General features: G+C 35.9%; 1 protein-coding gene across 3 annotated transcripts; it reads right to left on the minus strand.

Annotated features, from left to right (window-relative positions):
• Positions 1–9835: 9835 nt before the first annotated feature.
• Positions 9836–24319, minus strand: gpat3 (glycerol-3-phosphate acyltransferase 3). Of its 3 annotated transcripts, none has more exons than XM_053478625.1 (13): positions 24133–24319; positions 19800–19994; positions 19001–19067; positions 17038–17332; positions 16037–16111; positions 15778–15867; positions 15598–15691; positions 14771–14886; positions 14527–14582; positions 12949–13034; positions 12731–12859; positions 12571–12650; positions 9836–10586 (listed from the first exon to the last, which is right to left on the minus strand). In XM_053478625.1, the coding sequence occupies exons 2-13, from the start codon at positions 19944–19946 to the stop codon at positions 10496–10498; spliced, it is 1326 nt and encodes a 441-aa protein (XP_053334600.1). In that variant the 5' UTR covers positions 19947–19994; positions 24133–24319; the 3' UTR covers positions 9836–10495. The 3 variants fall into 3 exon arrangements, with proteins under 3 accessions (XP_053334600.1, XP_053334601.1, XP_053334602.1); XM_053478626.1 differs by lacking the exon at positions 24133–24319 and adding an exon at positions 23906–24104; XM_053478627.1 differs by lacking the exon at positions 24133–24319 and adding an exon at positions 21172–21673.
• Positions 24320–25154: the final 835 nt, after the last annotated feature.

A 25154-nucleotide genomic window follows, 5' to 3' on the forward strand; every position in this document is an offset into this window, starting at 1 on the left:
TTTTTAAACTTATCATAAATGTATTAAGATTGCAGTGGGCCATGAAACAGCTGTAGACAATTAATCTTCTGCAAATCTTTTCTGAAGAATTGGTTTCTGCAAAGTAACATCTGTCGTGAGAGGCGATTATTCATGGGCGACGCAGGCGCGCCACGCTTTTATGCATAGGGCACGATCATTGGCAATGAAGTAAAAATTTATAGTTTTGCCTGTTCAGTAAAAAAAATAACATTCAGCAGCATTAAAACACCATCCATCAACATTGTCTCGGGGCCTCCGGAGCTCATCGCAAGGCGAGAAATTAAAGAAAATATTCATTTCTGTTGGAACTTGTAAGTGTGATGCTCCACTGAGCTGATATTTTTTTCAACAGCAATTTTTTCTCTCCCTCTTTGGAGAAAATGAAACTGAGCAGTGCATTTCAATATCACTGCATCGCAGCATTGCTTTCGGGCCTCATGTGAAATGTAGTAAGTGTGACTGCAATTACAATTTTCTCATGATCTTTCAGTTTGTGCTGTGTGCGAGAAAATAATGTAATTTGTTGAAGGCTAGCATAAAATCATTTCCAAATTTGTGAGCAAACATCATTAGCTGTCACATGAAGTAATCCTTAATTAAACAGTGCTTATGTGTAGGAAGTATGTCATTTTTGGATGTGCAGTATTGCATACAAATTCTCAGTATACCCCGTGGAAAAAAAAAAAAAGAAAAATCAACTCATAATGTTTATAGAGACACTGCCTCTTTTATTTTCTCTACATTAATTATATCCATGTGACTTCTTATTTCCCAACTGTCGGCACCTCACAGATGGCGAGATTATTTACAATCCTCACTGTGGCCTGGAATCATGCCAGTTGCAAGCCTAATATCAATTTGATCATCTGTAACTCTACTCGCTTGTCAATTAGTACAATTTTTCCAACAAATAAAGTGTTTCATTTATATTCTTTGACAAAGTTTTTCTTTTTTTGTTACTTAGAATACATAAACATTGCTTAAGACAGTAGAGGGAAATTAATAAAATATTAGGGTAAAGCAAAGAATTATTTATATTTTACATTCTGGACCAAGAATAAGAAAAAGGTATCAGTCAAAAATACCAATGTACAATTTACCAGCCATGTTAGCTTCTTTAATTTTGCACTGACACTACAAAGCAAACTAACAAATAAAAGAACATTACAGACTCTAGTTTAGCGCTGTGCAAACAGCATGATTTTTAACACTATCTTATTGAATAAGATGAACCCAGTAATAAGCTGTCCAACATAGAAATCACATACGTTTCTTTGCAGGTAGCATCCCTTTTATTTGCTGATAAAGCTGAACTGCTGGCACTCCTGTCTGAAGTGGGCCTTCAACATTCTGCGGAAATAAGTAGATAAAAAGGGCTGAGGTAAAAATTTTAATTTGAAAAATTCAAAAGAATTGTCTTTTGAAGGTGAGATTGGCTAATTAATCATGTCAGTTACAGCAGCATTTCAGTGCAGGGAGTGGTGGCTCAGGTGGCTAAGGCTCTAGATTGTTGATTTGAGGATCTTGAGTTCAAGCCCTGCCATTGCTGGTTGCCATACCCCATACGACCCAGCCACTTCATGTACAGTAGTGCCGTTCCCAAGCCTGGTTATAAAAATGCAAGGGTTCTACAAGGAAGGGCATCTGTTGTGCGGGGAGTGAATGTTCGGCTGTGGTGACTCCTTGATGGGAGCGGTTTAAAAAAGTTTGGTTTCAGTATACACTGTATCCATCTTTGATGGAGAAGCAGGTTGTACAAGTGGTAGAAATTAAGAAATTAAGTAAGAGTCAATTGTGGCTTTTTGGAATCAAGAGGTGCCAGTTGATATCCCATCATACCATCTTAGGAAGGCCTGGAGATATTATATCATTACAGCTGGCTTGGGACTGTCTGGGGAATGCCTAAGAGGATTTGGAATGTGATCTGTGACCAGAGATAGAGAATTCTGCGCTTATCCGAATGGATCAATCAAAATATCCTTTATGTTTGTCCTGATGCTTCTCTGATTATTTCCTGATATATGATTTTAAGACACTTAAGTCTCTGAGATATAAAGAATGCCTTAATGACTGGGGACAGCATGATCATAAAGAGAAAGCCTTAACATAAAAATAATTAATTAGTAGTTGATTAAAATGTATCAATTAAGTATGTTACAGTACCATCCACCTTCAAACGTTAAGCCAGACCCCAAAACTGAGACTTAGGCTTCTGAGGCAGGTAGATTATTCATTATGGCATCTGCAGATCCTAAATCCAGATTCAAGCCCGAAAGAGGTCTTTAGATCATTTTTTGGTCGAAAACAAGATATTACTAAATAATCAGTGAAGACTCTCTACAGACAAAGTATGAGAATTTTACTGGGTCCTGAAGACATTCCCAATATGATCTTGTAGATGTCCTACAGTCAATTCTATGCTGAGAAAAAGAAATTGAACTCAGATTTTAACATGCAGACTTATAGCACCATGCTAAGCAGGAGGCTATACTGGACATAAGCTTTCATAATTTTTTTAGCTATGGCAAATTTATAGTATCACTGTTTATATTTAATAAATCGTTTTAAACACAACACCTGAAAGCACCGCCACTGTTAGTGAATATAACGGCCTATAACCCAGGAAGAAAAGTCCCTTTAGAAATTGTAAAGCTCTGATTCCTTTCCTGCCCTTTTTCTGCAGGGATTAGGTTTAAACCTTTCTCTGTATTGTTCGATGCGACATGCTCAATTTATCATTAGTTGTGAAAAGAGAACGGATGAGTACACATTCAATTTAGTTCGGATGCTTTCTTCATTCATCAGGAGTCCCCATCCATCATTTTGTCCCTTTGATTTGGACAGAAAAAAACACCCTTTCATAAGTTTAACACAATTAATCACGAGCCCGGATAATTTTCTGTTAATGGACCATGGCCATTATTTCATTATTTATTTGATTAACTTGTAGAGTGATTTTTTTTTTTTTTTTTTTTTTTTGTGGAATGTGTTCAGGGTAAAAACGCCTACCTGCTCAAACAGTATATCTTTAAAAAAATTCTCTTGCTTTTCCTCTGTGGCTATATGTACATTTTCACATGCAATCACTTTATCTTAAACATGCCCTGTTCTCTTCATATAACAAGTCCTGACAAATTGGAAAAGGAGAAGCGATGGATTTATGTGGTGACCCGGAAACAAAAGCAATCATGGCACAGAGTAAAGTGAACACACATACAGTGATGATTCAAGGTGAAATTTTCCAGTCTGTCAATAAAAGTTGTGATTATTTAAGGCAGGTTTCAAAAGCAGGTTTATTAGTTGTTTGTCCAGCTAATCATAACAGAAACCTAAAAACTATATACATGAAATAATGTTCAGATGAAGTCTAATTAAATCTTTCTATTTCTGTTGTAAAGTGTATAACCACATATCCACATCTTGGATCTGTTTGTGTTATAAAATATACTTTATGAGGCAGATCGATTCATTTTTAGGATGAAGAATGCGTTCATGAAAGACTTGGACAAGGAATTGTACCTAGGCTCTATGAATATGCATGACTATGTAAATTAGACCTGTCCTTTTGATACTTATTTAATTGCAAGTGAACAAATACCAGCTGAACTTTAGTGAACATTTTTCCTTATCTTATAATTTACATATTTGACATGACTTTTGACCTAGATTATGCTGTATTTATTAATAATTAAAACTATTATTTCATTAATTACACCACTTGTGTGATACCATGTGACCAGCAAAAATTAACATAATATTAACTACTAATTAATATTTTTTTGTTTTTTTTCGTTCTGGACTCTCTTTAGTCCGGAATAAACAGTTAATTTGAAGTATTTATTGTGTGATTAATATTAATTCCAACATTAGAAAGTATTAAAAAACTGTTGAGATTTCTAATATAAATTTATGTCTTATTGATACGAATGTTATTAATTCTAATGATGTAAATGCCATTCGTTGAGAAAAAAGATATAAATAAATTTACCAAAATTAAATAAGAATATAGTTGAAGGGAGTCATAACTAAATAAGTACATAATTATTTCTCCAACTACATAGTCCTGGAATTGCACCAAAAATCAATCAACCTCATGTTGAAAGACATCAGGACTCCATCGTGTCTCAATCAAAAAGAGAGAAAAAAATCGATACAGCCTAATTATAGCCAGTTTCATTAAGTTATGTTAATCATGCTGCTCTGCGAGTGAGTTGGTGTTGTGTTTCCCCTTCCTTGACTGTCTCACTTCTGTGCAGTGTCAGGATTTCTGACAAACAGCATTCATTCAGGTTCTGATGGAGACATGGGAAACTACATTAGGTGATGCAGAGTTCACTTAAAGAAAGGAATTGAGCATCGTGGGTGGTGCGGTTATACTAATGTAATCAGTGCCATTACTGGCCAAATTAATGACTTTCCTAGAACAGTGTGTCCTTCAAGTGTTTAATTTTTTCTTATACCATAGCAATTTGACAATGCTTACTCATTTCAATCAATTTATTAAAGATGTGATACTAAACATCTACAAAATAAATTAGTTTGTGCTATCATTTACATCACAGTGGCTACAGACAAAAAAAGAAGAAAAAAACACAACTTTGTCTTGAAGATTTGTCTTGAAGCTACATATTTTCTGCAGCTTGACTGTTGCAAAATATAAGAGAATACTATAATATAAAGGTAAAATTTGCAGCTGTTTTACTGTCAGAGCAGCTGTTAAGGAATATGAACCAACACCTCCCGACCAATGTGAATCCAGATATAAACTGCACAGTGTGTACGGTTGATTTTTTGACCAATTCAATTCAAAGTGTGTGTGCCAAAAAGTTCTGGCTCCTATTTAATGACAGTATTGAGCTTAACAATGTTTGAACCAACTATACGTAACGATTTTAGTGTGCATTTATGGAAAGCTTGACATGTGTTATTTATGAGTTACATTTACTGAATGTGGTACTTTGTGTGCATTGTATAAATCTAGTAATTATTATATAAAATCCTAAGATGAATGGCATGAACAGTTCTAGATCCTCTTTATCCCTAGTGTTTTTTGGCCCTGATCCTCCAGCTCTCACTAAGTCCTTAATTAAAGCGATGGCCTCAGAGCACTTGATAACACTATTGCCTTCTGTGGCTCATTTTATCGACCGTTGCAAAGGTGACTTTAAAAAATGATCTATTTCCTATTGATGTAAATTGTCTTCATTGTAAAATCAGTGTATAACTAAGAAACAAAAGTGTGTGTGTGGGTTTTTTTTTTTTTTTACAGTTTTAATTTTACACTGCTATATTTTGCATTCACAATACTATCCTGTCTATCCAACAATCAGAATCTTTTGCAGGCTTTGCATAAGGCATTGAAGAACTTCTTAGGATGGTTTAAGGTGTTTTTGCATAACTCATAAAGGAGTTCTACTTGGAATCCTTTCTTATAGGGAAATGCCTTTAAAGGGTTTACATGTAACCTTTGAAGGTTTCTCCAGGAGGTTTGGATTTTCACACAATGTGCGCACAATGAAACAAGTGGTTTATTTACAAGAATAATGACAAATTCTGATGAGTTCTGAGTTTAAATCCCAAGGGCAATGAAAAAGTTTGAAGCATCTAATTGGCACAGAATCTCGAAAATCTCCATTTAAACATTACTTTGTCTTACTTCAGTTTTGGTTAGTATGAATGTAGGGAAAATGTTTAGGTAAATCAATTAAGATTTAAAACACGAGACCTTAACTGAGGTTTTAGTGTAACCATTAGTGTAACCATTAATCTAAATGCAGCAGTAGGTGATAGGAACCATGATCAATAATCATGATCAACATGTTGACCATTCATTCTTTGTGAACAAATTATTTTCAGAAATTCAGCCTTGGGTCAGTGGTGTACTTTTTGTACACTTAAGCGCGTACAACTTCCCACTAGTTGATGAATTAAATGGGGTAATGTTAGTGCACATTCAAATATTAAGACTTATCAAAGAATGTGTGTGTGTGTGTGTGTGTGTGCTGAGATTTTACTCCATATTGATTTGTCCCTGATAGATACTGTCTCTCGTTCCTTTACCATGTCCTGCATTAAGTGCAGCAGGTCCACGTGGCTCATAGAAAGGATGGTGGAAGAATGTATTTAAAAAGCATTTCCCTCTCACTAATGGCGGCTGTAGGGCAGAGCCAGGGTCATTTAGCCTCCAGATTAGGTAAAGCACTCAGTCTTGGGCTTAAAATGATGTTCGGCTTGAACTCCATTCTCCGGGAAAATGATCTAATTCAGCGGTTTATTCATATTTACTGAGTGTACTGGCATTACATTTGTATAGATCAAACAGATGCGGAGAAAATCTAATCAAAATCTCCCAGACATGATGGCCAATCATATAGATTATAGAGTCTCTCGTGCATGGAGCAGAACCTTCAGGGGTCACACACATTGCTCCTTTTTTTATGATGTCTTTCTAAAAAATCTATCCGAATCACATTAAATTGGATATAAAGATGTGCAGACACATACATCACAGTAAATGGTGTGGCACAGCATCGAGGTGCATGATCCCACCTCAAAAATCAGGTTATAAATCCGGCTTCAGGAGCCGATTAATAATTCACAATCCTGTTAGCAGAGAACAAACATTTCTGCTCAAACAATTTAAGGGTGCAGGATTGTTATTAAAGCCCATGGATGGAGGGAGGAAAGAGAAACCTGAACGTGCGCAGCTGAGGAAGAAGCTGTGAAATCCAAGCTCTGTGCTAAAGAAGAACTCACTGCTATTTCACACTCACTGCTTTCTTTATTAAAGTGCCGTCACAGTAAACACGCTGCATTCATCCCTCAAACTCCTTCTCCTCCTGGTGGGTGTGTATGTGCAAGTGTGTGTTGATATCTTGGTAGGGATTAAATATTCCCGGAAGGATATGAATAACTGACAATTTGAACCGTGTGGGGAATAGGTTCGACAGAAAAGAAACTGCTTAAAATTAAATTAAATAAAATGGTTACATATATATATATATTTATTAGATTTATTTTTTAGATTTTAAGTGTCGCATAAAATAAATTCGCTGCATTAATTATTATGTCTGTGGAAGGTCCTCAAAAGAATGTGTGTAGACTCTATATCATGGCAAGAAAACTTTCAGAGTTATTTTGACCAAAGGCTGCTCGAAATCATTAGTCTCTAATGAGTTTATAACGGCAGGCGTTGAAATTGAGCTGTGTGTTAAACGAGTCACTAATATTGCAATCAGTAAGTCAATGATGCTCTTATCATCATTAGCACTGAATGACACCAGACGTCTTTGAAAAAAAGTGTCACCTAAATCTCTGGAGTCAGCTGTAAGCCTGCATTCACACTTGAAGCTATGTGATGCGTCAAAGTGGTCAGAATTTATTCTTTTTATGTGGGAGCTGGTGATTTCCTGTGTCCCTGTGGCCAGGGTTGTTTGATCTCTTCACAGGAAATGACTACTTTGCATATTAATTCAATGAACATGATCAAATAAGTTTTCTGAGAATAGAATAGAATAGAATAGACATTTTGTCACTTGCAAATTCCCAGCTTTCGCAATCACACCACAGCTAGCTTCCCTGGAAGGTAAAAGCTAATATGCTTTTATTAACTGCTGCTCAAGCTGTGTGAAACAATTAAAGGAAAGAGCTATCTGCCCACTTCTGCATACATAAGCTCACCAGGTGCCCATGACTGACTAGTGTATGGCATCTCTCTCACTGAGAGAATATTGCAAATTTTACTCCGTTGGTTCCAAGCTACAGATGCCTGTGACATTATCAGGCTTTGACTTTACAAACTCCTGACTATAGGGTAAATTATTTTTCTGTCATGCCATTCGGAAATGAGAACAGTTGAATTAGGATAGACCGTAGACAAAGTGAGCAGTCAGGAATTTTTTTGAAAAAATTTGAATAACTATTAACAATAACTTTTTGTACATTGTGTATTGAAGTTACTGTAATACATTAAACTTCACCAAGAAGAGACTCCAAAGTAAAGAAGGTGGAGGGAAAAAATGTTGATTTGTATTCAGTTGTTGTAAAACCACACTGGCCAACTAAAAATTGGTAATTGGAAACAACATAGGTCACTGACTGGTTGTTGGGCATATTGAAGTAGGGAGTATAACAACTGGCAAGTTTCTCAACTCGTAAGCTGGAAAGCTGTATGAAGTGCAGAACAGTCAACGTCTACTCCAACAGTCTATAGTTTTTTGCTTGACAAAGTCACTACAGGAGGCCTAATCTAGCAAAACTAGTATTTTATTTTTACTGTTTAAAGTTTCCCCTACACTTTAAAACATCTTTTTTTTTTATAATCATTTACATTTCATTTGCATATTAATTCACATTTGCCTTTCTCGACCAAGTCACTGGCTACTACAAAATCTAATTGGTCATTTACCCCAAATAAAATATATTTGCTGGTCAGGTTTGGTACATCAGACACTTAATGCCTGTGAAAAATGCCTACTTGCATGCAGAGAAGTTATTGGTGCGCTCTCTGACTGGAAAAAAAGTAAATCACTGATAGATTAAAAAAAAAAAAGCAACCACAAAAAGATTTTTTTTACAACATAGAAACTAAAACATTAAACATTTTGCTGAATAAAATCTACTTAACAAGTACCTTATTTGCATGGTAGTCTTCACGGTTTATTATTTCAATGTTAAATTATATGCCATTCTACTCACCCCCCAATATTGCCATATTCTTGCACAAAGTTATAAGAACATTTTTGAAAAGGCTCAGATTTTGAGGTTAATTTACAAAAGTTCTGTTCTTGTGTTTGAAAACTAATTACATCTAATTAGACAACTGGGCACAGACATAAATTGCATCAATTTGTAGAAGACTTGCTAAATGTAACCTTGGGTAGTCTAGGTAGTAATGTTATAAGGAAGAAAAAAAAAAATCACAGTCATCATCAGTCTCTCCTACTCCATTATATAGCCCATTAACTAAGACAAATTTGGTTTTTTTAAATTTGTTTAATAAGTCATTTTTGCATAAAGTTTACAATTTACATGGCATATCCAAAAAGACTTCATGACACACTTTCATCTATAAAAATAAATGACAACACCTTGAAAAAAACAGCTTTATCTTTAATCACTTTTTTGTACAGAATGACAGTCATGTTTGAGGCATATGTGGCTAAGAGTTTGAAGTTATTTATAACATGAAATTCAGAATATAATATAGAGACTAAAACCAAACATCAGCGCCTGACACAAAAATTAGCTGACATGGTAATACTGGCAAACTGAGTCAGCATTTTCCATTGCGTGGGTGATATCAGGCTGTAGGAAAATCCTATTACTTGTTAAAGGTTTCCATATATATATTTGGTTTTGTTTATTTATTTCTACTTAATCTTATTTGTACCGAGTTGAACAAGTGGCCAAAAATCCTTTTGGATCAGTAAAGTTTTGTTTTATCTTATATCAAATTAGATTACATCAATTTGAATGAAATTGTCTTTCAAATGAATAAAAATCTTATAAAAGCAAGATTTTTAGCATCAGGCACCAATAAACCATTATTTCTCCTAAGCTTGTTCCTATTTGTGCCAATTCGCTAAACCTTAATTAGATAAAAATCGGGGAGGTGAAAAATTTTCCTTTCTTGTTTTAGAGCGACCTCTAGTGGTCTTGTAAAATAAAAAAGCCAAACAGGACCTAGAAAAACACAAGTGTTTTAACAATAAGTTGTGATTAAATGACAGACGTCATTATTCCACATCCTACGCAAAATGGTCTGGAAGAAAATACCAGAGAATATGATTTAAAAAGAACTTGATTTAAAAAAAATTTAAGTCAATGTTGAAATACATAATGATTTAACAAACAAAAAAAAAGAAATAACTTACAAACTGGTGTGGTGTAACAAGAATTAAACATGTAAGGGTGTGCGGTAAGGAAAATAAGCTCTGTGGCGGTAACAGGAACCAAATAAAGTTGACTATGCAAAAAAAATAAAAAATAAAGAGCTGTGAAAATCTTTCACCCAAATCCCTTTCCCAAGCCCACATTCCTTAGTGATGTCATAAAGATGTGCATATGTTGTTTAGTGGTTCAACTTTGTTTAATATCTTAAACAAATTAAAATTCAATTTACCATCTTTCCTCCAAATCAGAAAAAGTTTGTGATATTTTTATGTGTGATTTTTTTTTACTGCCAATCTGTTGCTGAAGTTGTGTCTTCCTTTTAATTAGCAGAAAAAATATATAAAAATCAAATCATTGCCTAATCAATAAGCCACTACAAATGACTTTTATAAAAAGGGTGAATTTCATATATTCAGTTGAGCGCATTCTTTTAAAAGCAATGCAGATACAGAGGTTTGACCTGGTATGTTTGTATTTGATGCCTTAAGAAATCACAGTCTTTGAGTGCCCGTTTTCTGTGGCTATTAACAGACTATTGGTAGTGATTATATCTAAGCCAGTCCACTTGGCCGTATATTTTTCAGTCCTGTCCCACTATCATACTGCTGTACATCTTTTGTTGCTCCTCTTTATACGTCTGCTTTACTTTCTCTCGCTTCAAGCCTCCGTCCCTGTAAAACAGCCCACACAACATTTAAAGCTTGATAAACGGATGGATGGATAGACAGATAAACATTTATGACTCTTTTAAGAAAGCTGCCTGTTCATCTTGGCAAAAAGATTCCAGGTCCTGTAAATTCCTTGGTTCTCCTGCATGAACTGAACACTTCAGATCTTCCAGAAGTGTCTCAATGATATTAAGGTCAGGAGTTGGTGATGACTTCTCCAGAACCTTTACTTCTTTATGACCCACTGAAGAATTATCTTGGCCTTGTGCATTGAATTATTGTCATGTCAAAAAGTCCAAGTGCTTCCTGTGCACGTCTTCTAGGCGGATGAATGCAAATTGGCCTCCAATATTTTCTGATGTATTTGGAAACTCCAAAACATCCCAGTTCCACTTTTCTCCAAACATAGCGTTTATGGTTATGGGCAAAAAGTAAAGTTTTTGTCTCATCACTCCAAACGACTTTTTGAGGCTTGTCTCTGTGTTGTTTGGCATAATATTAGTGGGCCGTTTTCATGGCATTGACGTATTAAAATGTAGCCTGTGTTTGCTTAAGTACCTCCTTATTGTGCATCCTGAAGCAGCCAGACCACTTTTCCCACCCAGAGATATGTACAGTTAAAGGTGCTTGTGGGTGTTTCTTAGCATCCCAAACAATTTTCCTGGCAGTTGTGGCTGAAATCTTTGCTGGTCTACCTAAGACCATGGCTTGGTCACAAAACCCACAACCCGCAATTTTCCATATCTTTATTCAATTCAATTCAATTTCATTTGTATAGTGTTTTAGCAATTGTCATTGCCGCAAAGCAGCTTTACACATCAAAATAATTATTTAAGTTTGTATGAAATGTGAATTTGTATGAATCAAAATGGTCTTTGAATCTTTATCAGAGTTTGAACACTACGAACTGCTATATTTTAATCTTCCAATGTAATTTCCCTGATTTGAAGATCTGACACTAGTTCTTTTGCCTTCACTATTGCTCACGATTCAGTAAAGTCAGTATAGCCCTGGACTAAAAATTTCATGAGTTTTTTTAAGAGACCAAAAATTATTTGGCAATTTATACAGAGACACTAATTACACACATGAAACCTTACTCATGATAGCCATTTAAACTGCTGTCTGTCAGCTTGTATATATACTATTAGGAAAAACCTTTAAAAGTATTTAAACTTTACATTTGAGTGATGTCAGTTATTATTTTGATTTACAAAGTGTTTACACAATTATGTGATGATAATTGGCTTCACCTTACCACTATTCTTAAATTAAATAAAAAGGTCAATATTTTACATATTCTGCAAGGCTATACAAACTTATGAGCTTTCTACAGTATGTCACCTAGTTTAAGCAACTAATCAGATGCAAGTTATACTTTTCCGGCATTATGAATATGCAATTATAGGATTTCTTCAACAGATAAATGGGTTGGTAAATTGCAAATGACAAAAAAGTCATAGTTAGGATAGTACAGCTAGTTAGCATTGGTGTAGTGTCTGGATAAGGACAAATGATAGCTGGTACTTAGGCTAAATGTTTGGTGGGGGTCATGTTACTTTTCTGCTGTTGACCATCATCTAAATCAAAGGTGTCAAATGTTCTCCAGAAAGGGCAGGTGGGTGTGAAGTTTTTTATTCCAACCAAGAGACTGTCCACCAGTGTTGTTGTTCTTAAACTACCAGGTACTGTATGGCTTCTGCTTGGTAGAAATGTAAATCTCTGATTTAAGTTCTGATATGAGTTCCAAGAAAATCTTGGAACAAGTACAAGCACACAGATTTTTCATTGTACATTGAAAATCTTAACTGGCTAGGTAAAATTGTGCAAGTAATTAGGTCATAAATGTACTTATTTTAACGCTTTAAGTATCATAAGTCAAGCACACAACATATAATATTGATATTTTGACTTTTAAGCGCCCTACGAACATGTATAACACAATGCTGTTGACTTTCCTTATGTCAGGCAATAATTGTATTCTCACCAGGACAGATCAATGAGGCCTCCCTGCTGCGCTATAGCCGATTTTACTCTGTTGGCAAAGTGCACAGCATCCTCTCCATCCTAAAAAAACAACCCATCAGAATCAAACAATTTATAAAGATCTAAGCAGTCATTTTCTTCATCATTTTCTCATTTCCTACCTGGCGGGTCATAGGTGGAAGGTACCAGACGTTACATACTATGGCCCAGCTGGACATCATCCGGAGAAGGTAGCTCACCATGTTGTACTTTGCACTGTTCCAGAAGGCATCTCCAAACTGAGGGTCATACTGAGATAGGAGGACAGACATCATGCTGTCAGCAACACAGCTTTACTCTGTTAGGATAGCTAACTTTAAATGCGTGGGACTACAAATACCTTTATTGCTACAGGATAAATCGTCCCTCCAATTTCAAAACTTCCCTTTTTGAACATCATGACAGATGTGTTATTGATGCAAGTTCCTATCACAGGGTAAAACCAAAAAAAAACAGCTTAAATGAATAATATACATAGAATTCAGACACCGTTCACAGGAAATGTGGTATGCAAAAAAATTCTTATCCCATGACTCACTCCTGAATTTGTGTAAATTTACATTTAACTTGCAAATAGACACTGCATTTTATTTTAACACAGGTTATACAGACAAGTTTAAATAACTTATTTATTCCAATTATACACATCAATCTAATGTGCTTTTGTTGCCAAACCACAGGAGCAAACAGTCCAGATGTCAGGTTGTAAAGAATATAAACTTCTCTTAATTCCTAACTACAACAGTTCTGTAGCTCCAGTGCAACAACAAAAAGCCTACTTCAAATGAGGAGAACATTGTCTAGCTCATAATACTTGGGGCAGTGAATTTACACTCATCTGTATTACCTCAACAGTTCATTTATTTTCTCCCGACTTTGCAGTCCTTCAGTGCAAGAAGTCAAATCTTATTACCATTTTTTAGCCTTTGATACACAGTACAATGTTGTAATGCAGCCAACTCTAACCCAAATTAATGCTCCTGGGACAATATACTGAGCCTTTCAGTTTAGGTAGGAATGCTGAAGCAGCAGTTCTGAATAAAGCAGCCACCTGCAATTACTGCAACATATAGCTGCTGGAATCGATCTTTTAAAAGGACACTTTGGCCAAACTGTCTCCATACGCTGCTGAATATCATTAAAAATATACGCTCAGAGGAAAGAAAATGACACTTGACTGTCCTGGTATTGGTTATCATCGACTTACAATTCAACACTGTTCAGTTTGGGTGCATTAACCAAATATTAAAGGCTTTCAATTCTATCTACAGTAAATGTCAACATCCACTGACACCCCAGATTAAAGATTTCTGCTTTTTTTTTTTTCCAGTGAAGTAAATCCAAAATCAGTTGAAGAAAGTTGACCCAGGGGTGAACTAATTCTTAAGGAAATTGTTATAATTTAACAGAAGTTCCAAGCCTCACACAATTCATGTAGGCGCCCCACATTTTTAACACTGCACTTAAATATTACCGTGTTGTTACTCAAACACACACCAAAAGTGTTTCTCACGCCTAACCTCCAACCCCACCCGAACAGAAACTGCAGACCAACTAATTGCCATATAAATCTGAAATGACTGACAAAGTATTTGGTCTTTTAAATAATCCAATATTAACTAACACCTACAGTACTTAAGGCCCACCTCTCCCTATTACATATTAGAAATAGTTTGATCTGTGCTCCTATCTTGACTTAAGTTACTGTAGTCTTCTGGTGGCTTCCTGTCACCTTGTTTTCCTGTTGTTGCTAATAAAATGCAGGAACACAAAAACTTCAGTCGTGTTTTAAACTTTTTATCTCATGCAAACTGGAATGTAATAATGAGTAAAGCTAGATCTCTTAACATTTGAAGCTATTGTCCAACAATGTGTTTTACAAAGAATGTAAAGTATGCAGGTCCAGAAATGTTCTTACCCTCTGGAAAGATAAGAATGGGCAGCTTAGATTTGTCATTAACATGATCTCTCAGCCTACAGGTCAAAAAAGGAGCAGATAAAACAAAAAAGTAAAGAACACTACCACCTTATGAGGGAATGTGAGTTCATACAACTTGGATCACAGCTAAGGGAAAAAAAGTCTTCATTGTTTCTATGTTGTAAATGTTGTATGCAGGTAATTATACAACTGGTTTAAACTGAATTTCAGCATGATTTGTTACCTTTTGGCCACTGCATGGCGATCCTTCATCTCCGATCTCTCAAACCAGACATGTGGACAGGATCGCACCATTGCCCTCTGGATTACCCCCATCATCCCACCATGAACCTGACCTACCTGCAGGGACAGATAACAGACAAGTCTTTTGTCTTGTCTGCTTGATTTAGCAAATTTTCTATACTTTTGCCACTGAAAACAAAAGGTTTCTGTTTTGCTCCTGTCACAGGGCTTACAATATGTTCACTTTCTTGTCTTGAGACCTACTTGTTCGGCTTCTGTAACAAGGTCGACAAGTTCATGTTCCTGTCTTGAGATTGAAAAATTCTGCATCTGTCACAAGCCCTATGAGTTGTTTCTGTCTTTCATTTAAATACAATCTTATCCAGAGCAACTTTAATATCCATATCAATATGCATGTCTTAATACCTACAAGCTCATAACTAAAGGTTATATTCTGTTCAGTTACTACTGTGGTAAAAAGGTGCCATCAACTTTTATTCCATCCATTGGCTCTGACCGATGGGTGGCTGCAGAGACTTATGACTTCAGGCCAGCGGTCATTGCTGTAAAGGGAAGTTATGCTGCTGAAGAACCCAACCTTACGGCAACCTACATGTGCACAAAAACTCACACTGCGCCACTTTGGAAATGCTATTTGGGTTACAGTGCATGTTTTTGGTACCAGGACAGAACATGAAAAACATGCACAAAGAACAAATGCAAGGTTTGATTTGACAGTGCTAACCATTAATCCACTGTGCCACCAAAATAAGTAGTGCTAATACCAAATGGGATTATAAACTATTTAATCCCATTTGATGGCCCTACCATGGCATAACATCCATCATTGGCCAAAATGACGATGTCGATTGGAGAGGTGTGGTTTGCCACACAGATTCCCCCTTTCTTCGGGCGATTTTCTCTGCAATAATAAACATGCATGTCATCAGCATTTGGAATGAATATGACAAAATAAAGTATTAAGGGATGAATAAAATAGTTACGCACTTATTATGGTAGCGGATGGTGGCTGACAGTCCTCTGGCACAGATCCTGTAGCATGTAATGTGAATCAGATCACTGATCCAGTCTTTCACACTAAGGAGAAAAAGATTTTTCTTTCAACACAAAGTCTAACTTCATATGAACCTAACTGTCCTGAAAAGGAACCCAAAAGTTAACATTTAATCAGCTGCTGGTCATCTATTGGAAACATTACTCTTGGACAACAAACACTTCGTTCATGTTATCTTTAACCAAAGATTACCTGCTGCTGGGTAGCAGACCTACAAGCGATGTGCCAATCACCAGCCAGCTCAGTCCAATAAAAGCCAAGGTGACCCTGTTCATTCGTGCAGTAAATAAAAGAAGAGGAATTTTTCGTTTGTTTAAAAAGACTCTTTGTAATAAAGAGGTTTGACTAAAGAAATAGCAGTAAATAATTACCTTATTTTTCACTCTAAATGTAGCTATTACAGTTTGCATAATTTTACAATATTTAAAAGTCATTGCATAAAGTATCTGCATAAAAGTCCAATATTTGACTATTTCTTTACCATAAGTCCCAGACGTCTATTAAAGAGTGTCTGTTAATGTTCTCTTTAAAATTAATTTATTATACCTCAAACTTTTTGTATTTTACCTCTTTTTCAAATGTGCCCTCTTAGTGTTTATGTAAATGAGTTACTGCTGATCTACAGTTGACCAAATAAAAAAAATGGATAAAGGACATTTTTCCCCCTCATGTTTTTGTCTGTACATGCACAATAGTGATCCAGTTGTTAAAAATTAGTGAATTTCGGGAAAAAAGGATCCCCTGTACTACTTTTGATCTATAAAGCAGTAAATGGTCGACTGTCCAAAATTATTTATTGGCCACCTACGATTAAGTTTTTATACATTTTTTTGTCAGGAGAGGTTCCCTGTCGAGTCTTGTTCCCTTTTAAGGTTTCTTCCTATTGTCATCTCAGGGAGTTTTTTTTTCTTGCCTCAGGGACAAATTGATAACTATAATTTATACATATTTTTCCCACATTTTCAAACTTATAAAAAAAAAATCATAAAATGCAAAAAAAAAAAAAGCTCATAAAATAGCAAAAAGAAAAACAAGAATAATAAATGATACCATTATAGTTGGTAATTTAGACATTCATGCTGTAAATGACTTCTAAAATGCAAACTGCGATCAATGGTATAGATACATAGATGTACTGTAGATGCATTTAAAAGCAGAAAAACAGTTCTCCATGCTGACTTGACCCTCCTCACCTGAGTGGCAGGAGGACACAGTAACGGATAAATACGCCCAGACCCCACATGATGGTGACTCGTACACTAATGTAGTGGAAGTTGTTGTTGGTGCGAGTCAGAAGGTTCCAGGAAACCAGCTCTTCTGATGTGAATCGCTGAGTGACTTCATCCTCTACGATGCTCTCTATGCCCTTCTTGCAGAAATAAAAGACATCACAAAGTGCAAAGTCTCCCCCGTTGAGAGCTTGTGGATGAAAGCGCCGCAGTTCTCCTATCTCGTCTTCCATAGAACCGTCATCCTTTTGGATGATTCCTGAAATGACAAGCAATCCTTAGGAACCATCTCAGAATATCAATAATTTCTCATACGTGTCTGAAAATGCATGATTAAAAAAACATGTTTGTTTTGTTATATTTTGGGAGAAAATTCAAATTCAAATTTTATTTGTCACATACACAGTCATACACAGTACGATATGCAGTGAAATGATATCTGCATAGAAATAAATATTAATAAAAAGAAATAAAATACAAAGGAAAATAAATGTAACTAGTAAAATAAACAAACTGTACAGATAAGGGCATGTAAAAAATATCACAAAATATAGGAATATGGGGGGGAAATATATATATAAAATTTTAAAATGTTTTAAAGTGTCAAAGTGGCAAAGTGTCATGTGCAATGGCATATAAACATGTATTATATAAAGAAAAGAGGACATTACCTGCACAATAGTTTGGTGATCCAATGTAAGTGATCCAAGATATTATTTTAATGCAAAAAAGGTTGGTTCTTGAGATGACATGCAGGTCTGCTATAATGTATGCTCAGTCTAAGCATCTTAACTCAAATAGCAAATATCTTCCTTGTGCTTATTACCATTAGTGAAGATATCAGATATGCGAATTCAATGCTGGCACAGTCAATTTCCATACAGTAATTGACTGTGCCAGCATTGAATTCGCATATCTGATATCTTCACTAATGATAAAAACTCCAATCCTATCTGGTGTGCAGTGATACAGCATCCTTTAATGGTCCCTGGAGATGATCTGTGTGTTTCTCAAGCTGGTTAAAGTTCAGCCAAACTTATGAAATCATTGACCTACTGCACATTGCCTTTGTTTGGTGTGGGTTATGTCCAGCAAATAAGATGTCAAAAAAATTATTGCACCCTAATGCATGACATTTGTATATTTCAATAACATAAAAAAACCAACTTAACAACCTTCAGTACTTATTTAACATGTGCATTGGTGCAGGAATCCTGCAGAGTTTAGGAAAAAAAGGTGCAGGAGCTGGTTCACACTTTTACACGGGCCATCAGATAAAAAGGTTTGAAACAAAGGCCACATGGATTAATAAGTGCTGCTATCATTAAGTTTCCAAAACTACTGTGTTTTGGAAACTTTTAATTTTAAGTACTTAGGCATACATGACATTACCTATTAGAAATCTATAATATAGTATATAATATACAATAAATGGCCACAATTGATTGTTAAGTAGTAAGTTGTTTGCCTGCCATGTGGAAGGGCAGGGTTCGATTCCCAGCTAATACCCACACCCCAGCCACTGGATGCACAAGATATAATGGGAGGGTTGTGTCAGAAAGGGCATCCAGGGGTAAAGGCTGTGCCAAGCTGTACATGTGTATTTTATGGTCTGTTGTGGCAACCCCTTGACCACAGCAGTCAAAAACCCATTAACAACAATATATATAGTACATTATTTGGGACAATACTTCATGGACTTTTGGAGGTCCCTGGGCCCCAGTGCGTTAGTAATCAACATTTTTAAGTAACACTTTAAATATTGCAGATGAACTGAAACATCTTTATAAAAGGGCATCCCTTAACCCTGTGTGAGAGTGTCTTCCACCTGCACCTCCGTATATATGTAATAGCAGAACACAGGACAATTTTAGGGTTCTCCCAGAGGGACTACTTTGATACATTTTGCTTTAAAAAACATTCTTACCATTAGGGAGATGTGCTGGCAGTTCAATCTGTTCTTTTCGCCCTCTTTGGATCCTTCGAGTGGCCCACTGTCGACAAAACAAGTTTATTTTTGGGTGACCTTTAACAAACATCCTTACACGCCGGGTTTAGCATATGACATAGAACAGGGCCTTAAAAAGATCATTAAAGAAGGAGTTCATGATTTGGCAAAATAATGACTGTATGCCTACTGATTGTGTACTGAGTGCATGTTATTCAAACATAAAGGATGGCTAATTAGCAAAAGTATGTATGGTATTGGATGATTTCTCCAAGGGTAATACTGCAAACTAAGCAGTAGAAAGCTGTTTCCTCTAAAATCATCTTGAGTAAATCCCTGGTTTAAACTACATTCAGTCATTCAATGATGTCACAGGTACAGAAGTGGTTTAAGACAACATTGACTTCCTGTTATATATAAACATTAACAAAGCCTTACAGAATGCTTTAATGTTGTAAAAATGTCTTCTGGGACAACATAAGTTTTTGTCTTTTTTTTTAACCTGGAGATCATGCGGACAATAGCACATTAACATATATTCAATGGCTGTTTAGTAAAATGCTTATTTAACAATACCAACAATATAGTCTGCTATTTATTTATTTATTTATTTATTTAAGGGAATTATGTCCTAGAAAGTTTTATTTGTGGTCAAATTAAAAGAATGATAGAGTGATTTTGAGTGATGTTGGTTCTAGAAAGAAACAGGGGCATGTTGTAAACATCTGACTTAAACTGTCAAATTCATTCAAACTCCTTACGATTTGCTTAGCTTTACCTCCAGTGTTTTGACGAGCAGTTTAATGTAGACATCGGTGAAGCCCAGTGACACCCCAAACATAGCAGGCAGCACAATGAGCCCCAAAACTGCACACAACCACAACTGGAGGATCCAAACCATCACATCCCAGCATGTAGCCTCCATTTTACTTCAGGCCTTATCCAGTGGTGGAGCACACTCGGGTCAGCTGACCTGAACACAGAGGAAATAATCAAGTTACTTTATTTCTCTCCAGTCTTTAATGTCTAGCTAATGAAAGTCATAGAAGAGATTGTTTTGTTCTGGAGTGTAGTAGTATAGTATGAATTATATGAGTTAATTATGACAAGGTGAAGGCTTCCAAATACTGTATGTTTGTTGGTTTGGAAATAGATCACAGTAAATGGAGCACAGTAAATATGCTCTGGTGGAGGTGATGTGAGAATAAGCTATAATTTAACAATCTCCGGTGACAAAAACATTAATATTTATGGTTCTCAAATTAGCTTTAAAGATAGTGGTGACATTATTAGTTTCCCATGCTTAATAGTTTCAGAAAATATGGCAATAATTATTACGGTATATATACTGTAGTCAGAAGTCTAACTGCATGGTCATTACAATTCAATAAGGTTAAAATTATGCTATGTAACACTTAAAAACCTAAATGCAAACAGAAATAAAAACAACCTGACCAGACAACTTAGAATTAAGTCTACTTTGCAATAATGATAAAAGATGACTAATACATAAGTGGCACAAAATAATTAATCAATTATCTAAGAATAACAAATCCTGCAAATAGAAAAGGAAAATTTTATTGGGCTTCAATAATTTATAAAATAAATTGGAAAAAACATGACTCATCTGACATAAATATCCTATTCCTAACAAGGTTAAAGTAGTTCACTTTAAAATATTACATTGTATTTATCCTGTTTATTCCATAATTGCAGATAATTGGACATCATTGGATCAATGTACATTCTGCAACCAACAGAAAGCATGTATTGATCATCAATTTACTTGTACGGTGTTTTTTTTTTTACTTGTTTATTAGCCCTATTTAATTTTCTTTTTTGAGTTGTTTGGTTTTTGTTTGTGGTTTATTCTGTCTATTGTTATTATATATTTACATATTATTTGCTTTAGGTATGTTCTATTTATTTTATTTGTTTTCTTAATTGTATAATTCAAGTTTTTACACCTGAATCTTGTAAATGTTATACTTTCATTCTTTCAACATTGTATTTGTAATTTTTGTTATTAATAATAATTTTTAATAATACAAAAATATAACCAGGTATAATTGGGTTAGTAACCGATCATTGAGAGAAACAGAGTTTATAGCAGTAGTTAAAAGGTTAAAGCTAAAAATAAAATCACTCACTTATCGTCTGTCCTGTATACAGGGTTGCGGAGGGCCTGGAGCCTATCCCAGGAGACTTAGAGCACGACGCAGGGCACACCCTGGACAGGTTGCCAATCCATTGAAGGGCACACACACACACTGGTTCACGTTCATTTAAACACTAATGGCAATTTGGGAATGCCAATTATTCTAACCTGCATGTCTTTGGACTGTGGGAGGAAACTGGAGCACCTGAAGAAAACCCACCAAGTACGGGAAAAACATGCAAACTCCATGCACACAGAGACGGGAATCAAACCCAGACCATGGAGGTGCAAGGTGTAAGTGCTAACAACCAAGCCTCCGTGCCACCTTCTAAAAATAAATTGATCAGCTTTAATTTAATCAGTGATACTACAGTTTGCATACCGCCAGAACCGTTCCACAGACGATGCAATCTCTCATCTCCTCCACACATCACTTACTCACCTGGACACTAGGAAAGGGAATTATGTTAAAATGCTCTTCATCGACTACAGCTCTGCATTTAATACCATAATTCCCTCCACACTCACCACCAAGCTGGAGCACCTGGGACTCAGCTCATCCACGTGTCAGTGGATCTCCAATTTTCTGACTGGCAGACCACAGGCAGTAAGGATGGGCGGACATGTCTCAGCCTCACTTACTCTCAGCACTGGAGTCCCCCAGGGTTGTGTTCTGAGCCCCCTGCTGTACTCTAGGCCACTGCATGGCCACTACCAACTCCACCGCCATCATCAAGTTTGCTGACAACACTGTCGTGGTGGGCCTGATCACCAAGAATGATGAGTCGGCCTACCTAGAGGAGATTGTAAATCTGGAGAACTGGTGCCAGAGGAACAATCTCCCCCTTAACGTCAGCAAGACAAAGGAGCTGATAGTGGACTTCAGTACAAAGCAGGAGAGGAACTACCAGACCTCCATCATCAAGAGGAGCCCAGTGGAGAGAGTGGACAGCTTCCGATACCTCGGTGTTCACATCACGCAGGACCTGTCATGGTCCTGTCACATCAACACTGTGGTAAAAAAGGCCCACCAGCGTCTCTACTACCTCAGACGCTTGAGAGACTTTAGACTGCCCTCTAAGGTGCTCAGGAATTTCTACTCCTGTACCATAGAGAGCATCCTGACGGGAAACATTACGACCTGGTTTGGAAACAGCACCATGCAGGACAGACAAGCTCTACAGAGGGTGGTGCGATCAGCTGAGCGCATCATCCGCACCGAGCTCCCTGACCTGCACTTGATCTACAGCAAGCGGTGCTAGACCAAGGCCAGGAAGATTGTGAAGGACCTCAGCCATCCCAACAATGGACTGTTTTCTCTGTTGCGGTCTGGGAAGCGATTCCGCTCCCTGAAGGCCAACACAGAGAGACTGAGGAGGAGCTTCTTCCCGCAGGCGATAAGGTCTCTCAATCACATCACACCACACAGGAGTAATGTCTTTTAAACATTTACACTGACTGGACAATCATGGACAAAATCATGCAATACATATTTACATATCTGAAGCCATTGCACATGTCACTTTATACAATACATGTTTACCTGCCATTGCACATGACACTTTGCCACTCTGACACTTTAAGACATTTTATATATTTTCTATATTTTGTGATATTTTGTGATATTTTTTACATGCCCTTATTTGTACAGTTTGTTTATTTTACTAGTTACATTTATTTTCCTTTGTATTTTATTTCTTTTATTAATATTTATTTCTTATATATAGTTTTTTATTTTCTTTTTAAGGTCACCGGTGGTCGTATAAGCCTTTCACTGCATATCGTACTGTGTATGACTGTGTATGTGATGAATAAAAATTTGAATTTGATTCCACAGGAACTATTATTCCTGTTAAAGCCCACACAGATGTCTGCCTGCAACAAAAATCAACTTAATTTTTTTTAACTGTAATTTTACAAAAAAAAAATTTGATGTGGGAACATTATATGGTATTGGTTTGACCTGGATTGATGGATAAATATTAGGTAATAGTCCAGAATTTACCTAGTTTACGGCAGGATTTTTGACTGTCATTTCACCTTACTACAACCAATGGGAAAGAGAGGAAATAGAAAAGTTTATAAATGTTTATGCCTTGTTTACGATAAGTTGTACTTCTTTCATCATCAGCCCAATACACTCCCTTGGGTAATCGGAAAGTGAATCACAGATGAGATATCGAAAAGGTAGATCAGATAAAAATTGCTTTGTTTTAAAACATCTCCAGTGTATTAAAAGTCACTCCTATTAATTAAGCAGTGAAAATATTAACTAATTTCAGTAAAATATTCAGTTTAGACTTTCTAATTAATATCTAATGGTGCGGGTGCTTGTTAACATCGAGAAAGCAGCTGATTGGTAGCTTTTAAAGTAGATTATTAAAACTGATACATTACTGTTCATAACATCACTCAAAATTTTTATTTCACTTATGGTGCAGGTTAAACTTTAGGCAGAAATCCAAGTACTGTACTGCAAAAGATTAATGCAATTATGTAGTAACCGACAGACTGAATTATTCTAAAACATGAAGAGATCAATGTAAGAGAGAGTTCTGTATAATGTACAGACAAAACCTTTCTTTTATGTACTGTATATAGATAACAGTGTTTTAAGTGTTTAATGAATGCTCAGTGTTACAATGATATTTAATTAATGGTTTTCTGTAACTTAAGCAGGAATGCCTTTTAATCAACAGAGCAATGTGGACTGTTAGGAAACCTACCTTGAGCTAATCCCTCTGGTAAACTGGGAAGGTTTAGTGGTTTCCGACGACACAAGCTAACTTCAAGCATTTGCGAAGCGTTTTTTAGCATCTTGTGCATTTTAAATTAGCGCTTCTGAACAGACCTCGTGTTTTATGTTATGTTTATCACCTGATTACACAAACCGCAGCTGTAAACACGTTACACAAACAACACAAACAACATTATACACAAATAAAGTCCATACCAAAAACTTCTCACAGTCGCCTAACGGAAACATTCTCATCCTTCATTCCAGATGTCTGTTTCAGCTTCGAGCTCTTTTTTTCTCTCAAACCACCAGTTTTTAGTCTAGTAACAAAGTTCAAGTACAACATTTCAACATTTTTAGCAACATGGTAGAAGTGAAGAAAAAAAATAGAGCGCCTCCCCTATTTCATCTCGAATGGTTTCATCCGTCCCGCCTTTAGTTCAGCCCGACCTCCAGCTGGGGGCGCTGTATCACCTTATCGTAATTAATAATACAAATAAACTCATAAATTCATTAAAGTCATAAATAAAATAGCATTACAATTTACTTATTATAAAATAATTATAATAATAGATAAATAGATAGATAGATAGATAGATAGATAGATTTTTACTGCAGAGTCAGTTGTATTTTTGCTTATTAGATGATAAGAACTTTGTATAAGTACTTAATGGGCTTTTTTGAACTCCCCCTACAAAAATAATGGAACAACAATCCCATTTCTTTTGTCTTTGCTGAAAAGACCTTTGAGTTTGAGATTTAGAAAATGTAGATGAGACAATCGGTTAGATTTGCATTTGCTTCCATCATTTCCTTTCATTTTCTGATATGTACATATATCTAGATGTGTTAAACAGATTTAAATACTACACCTTCAGTTTAAATCCACCCATTTTACAAGTAATCAGAACTATTGGAACGTGTGACAGATTTTCCTATTTGGGTGTGAAATGTTAGATTGATTGTTTAAACAGCTAATAGCAATGAATGTATACTCTCAGTTAGAGCCCTGGGATTGTTCCATAAAGACTGAATTTGTTTTTAAAAAATTATCCAACATGAAGATGAAAAGAGTTTCTATGGGAAAAAAGTAAGGCATTTAGAAGAAAAAAGTTTTTTTATATCAATTGGAGCCATTGCACAACCAACTAATTGGAATGCTGAAAAAAGAAAAAAATCCACTGGTGTATTAAGAACAAGCCATTGCCAGTGAAAACAAAAGCTGATGATAGAACAAT

Source organism: Clarias gariepinus, chromosome 19 (genome assembly GCF_024256425.1).
Source record: "Clarias gariepinus isolate MV-2021 ecotype Netherlands chromosome 19, CGAR_prim_01v2, whole genome shotgun sequence".
Classification (NCBI taxonomy): Eukaryota; Metazoa; Chordata; class Actinopteri; order Siluriformes; family Clariidae; genus Clarias; species Clarias gariepinus.

Excerpts from the sequence above, each read along its gene's own strand:
- gpat3 (XM_053478625.1), bottom strand. The coding sequence starts at position 19,946 with ATGGAGGCTACATGCTGGGATGTGATGGTTTGGATCCTCCAGTTGTGG. Across the intron at positions 17,333-19,000 it reads GCCAGCACATCTCCCTAATG|GAATCATCCAAAAGGATGAC; the intron begins GTAAGAATGTTT and ends TTGTCATTTCAG. Across the intron at positions 14,583-14,770 it reads CGCCATGCAGTGGCCAAAAG|GCTGAGAGATCATGTTAATG; the intron begins GTAACAAATCAT and ends TTTGACCTGTAG.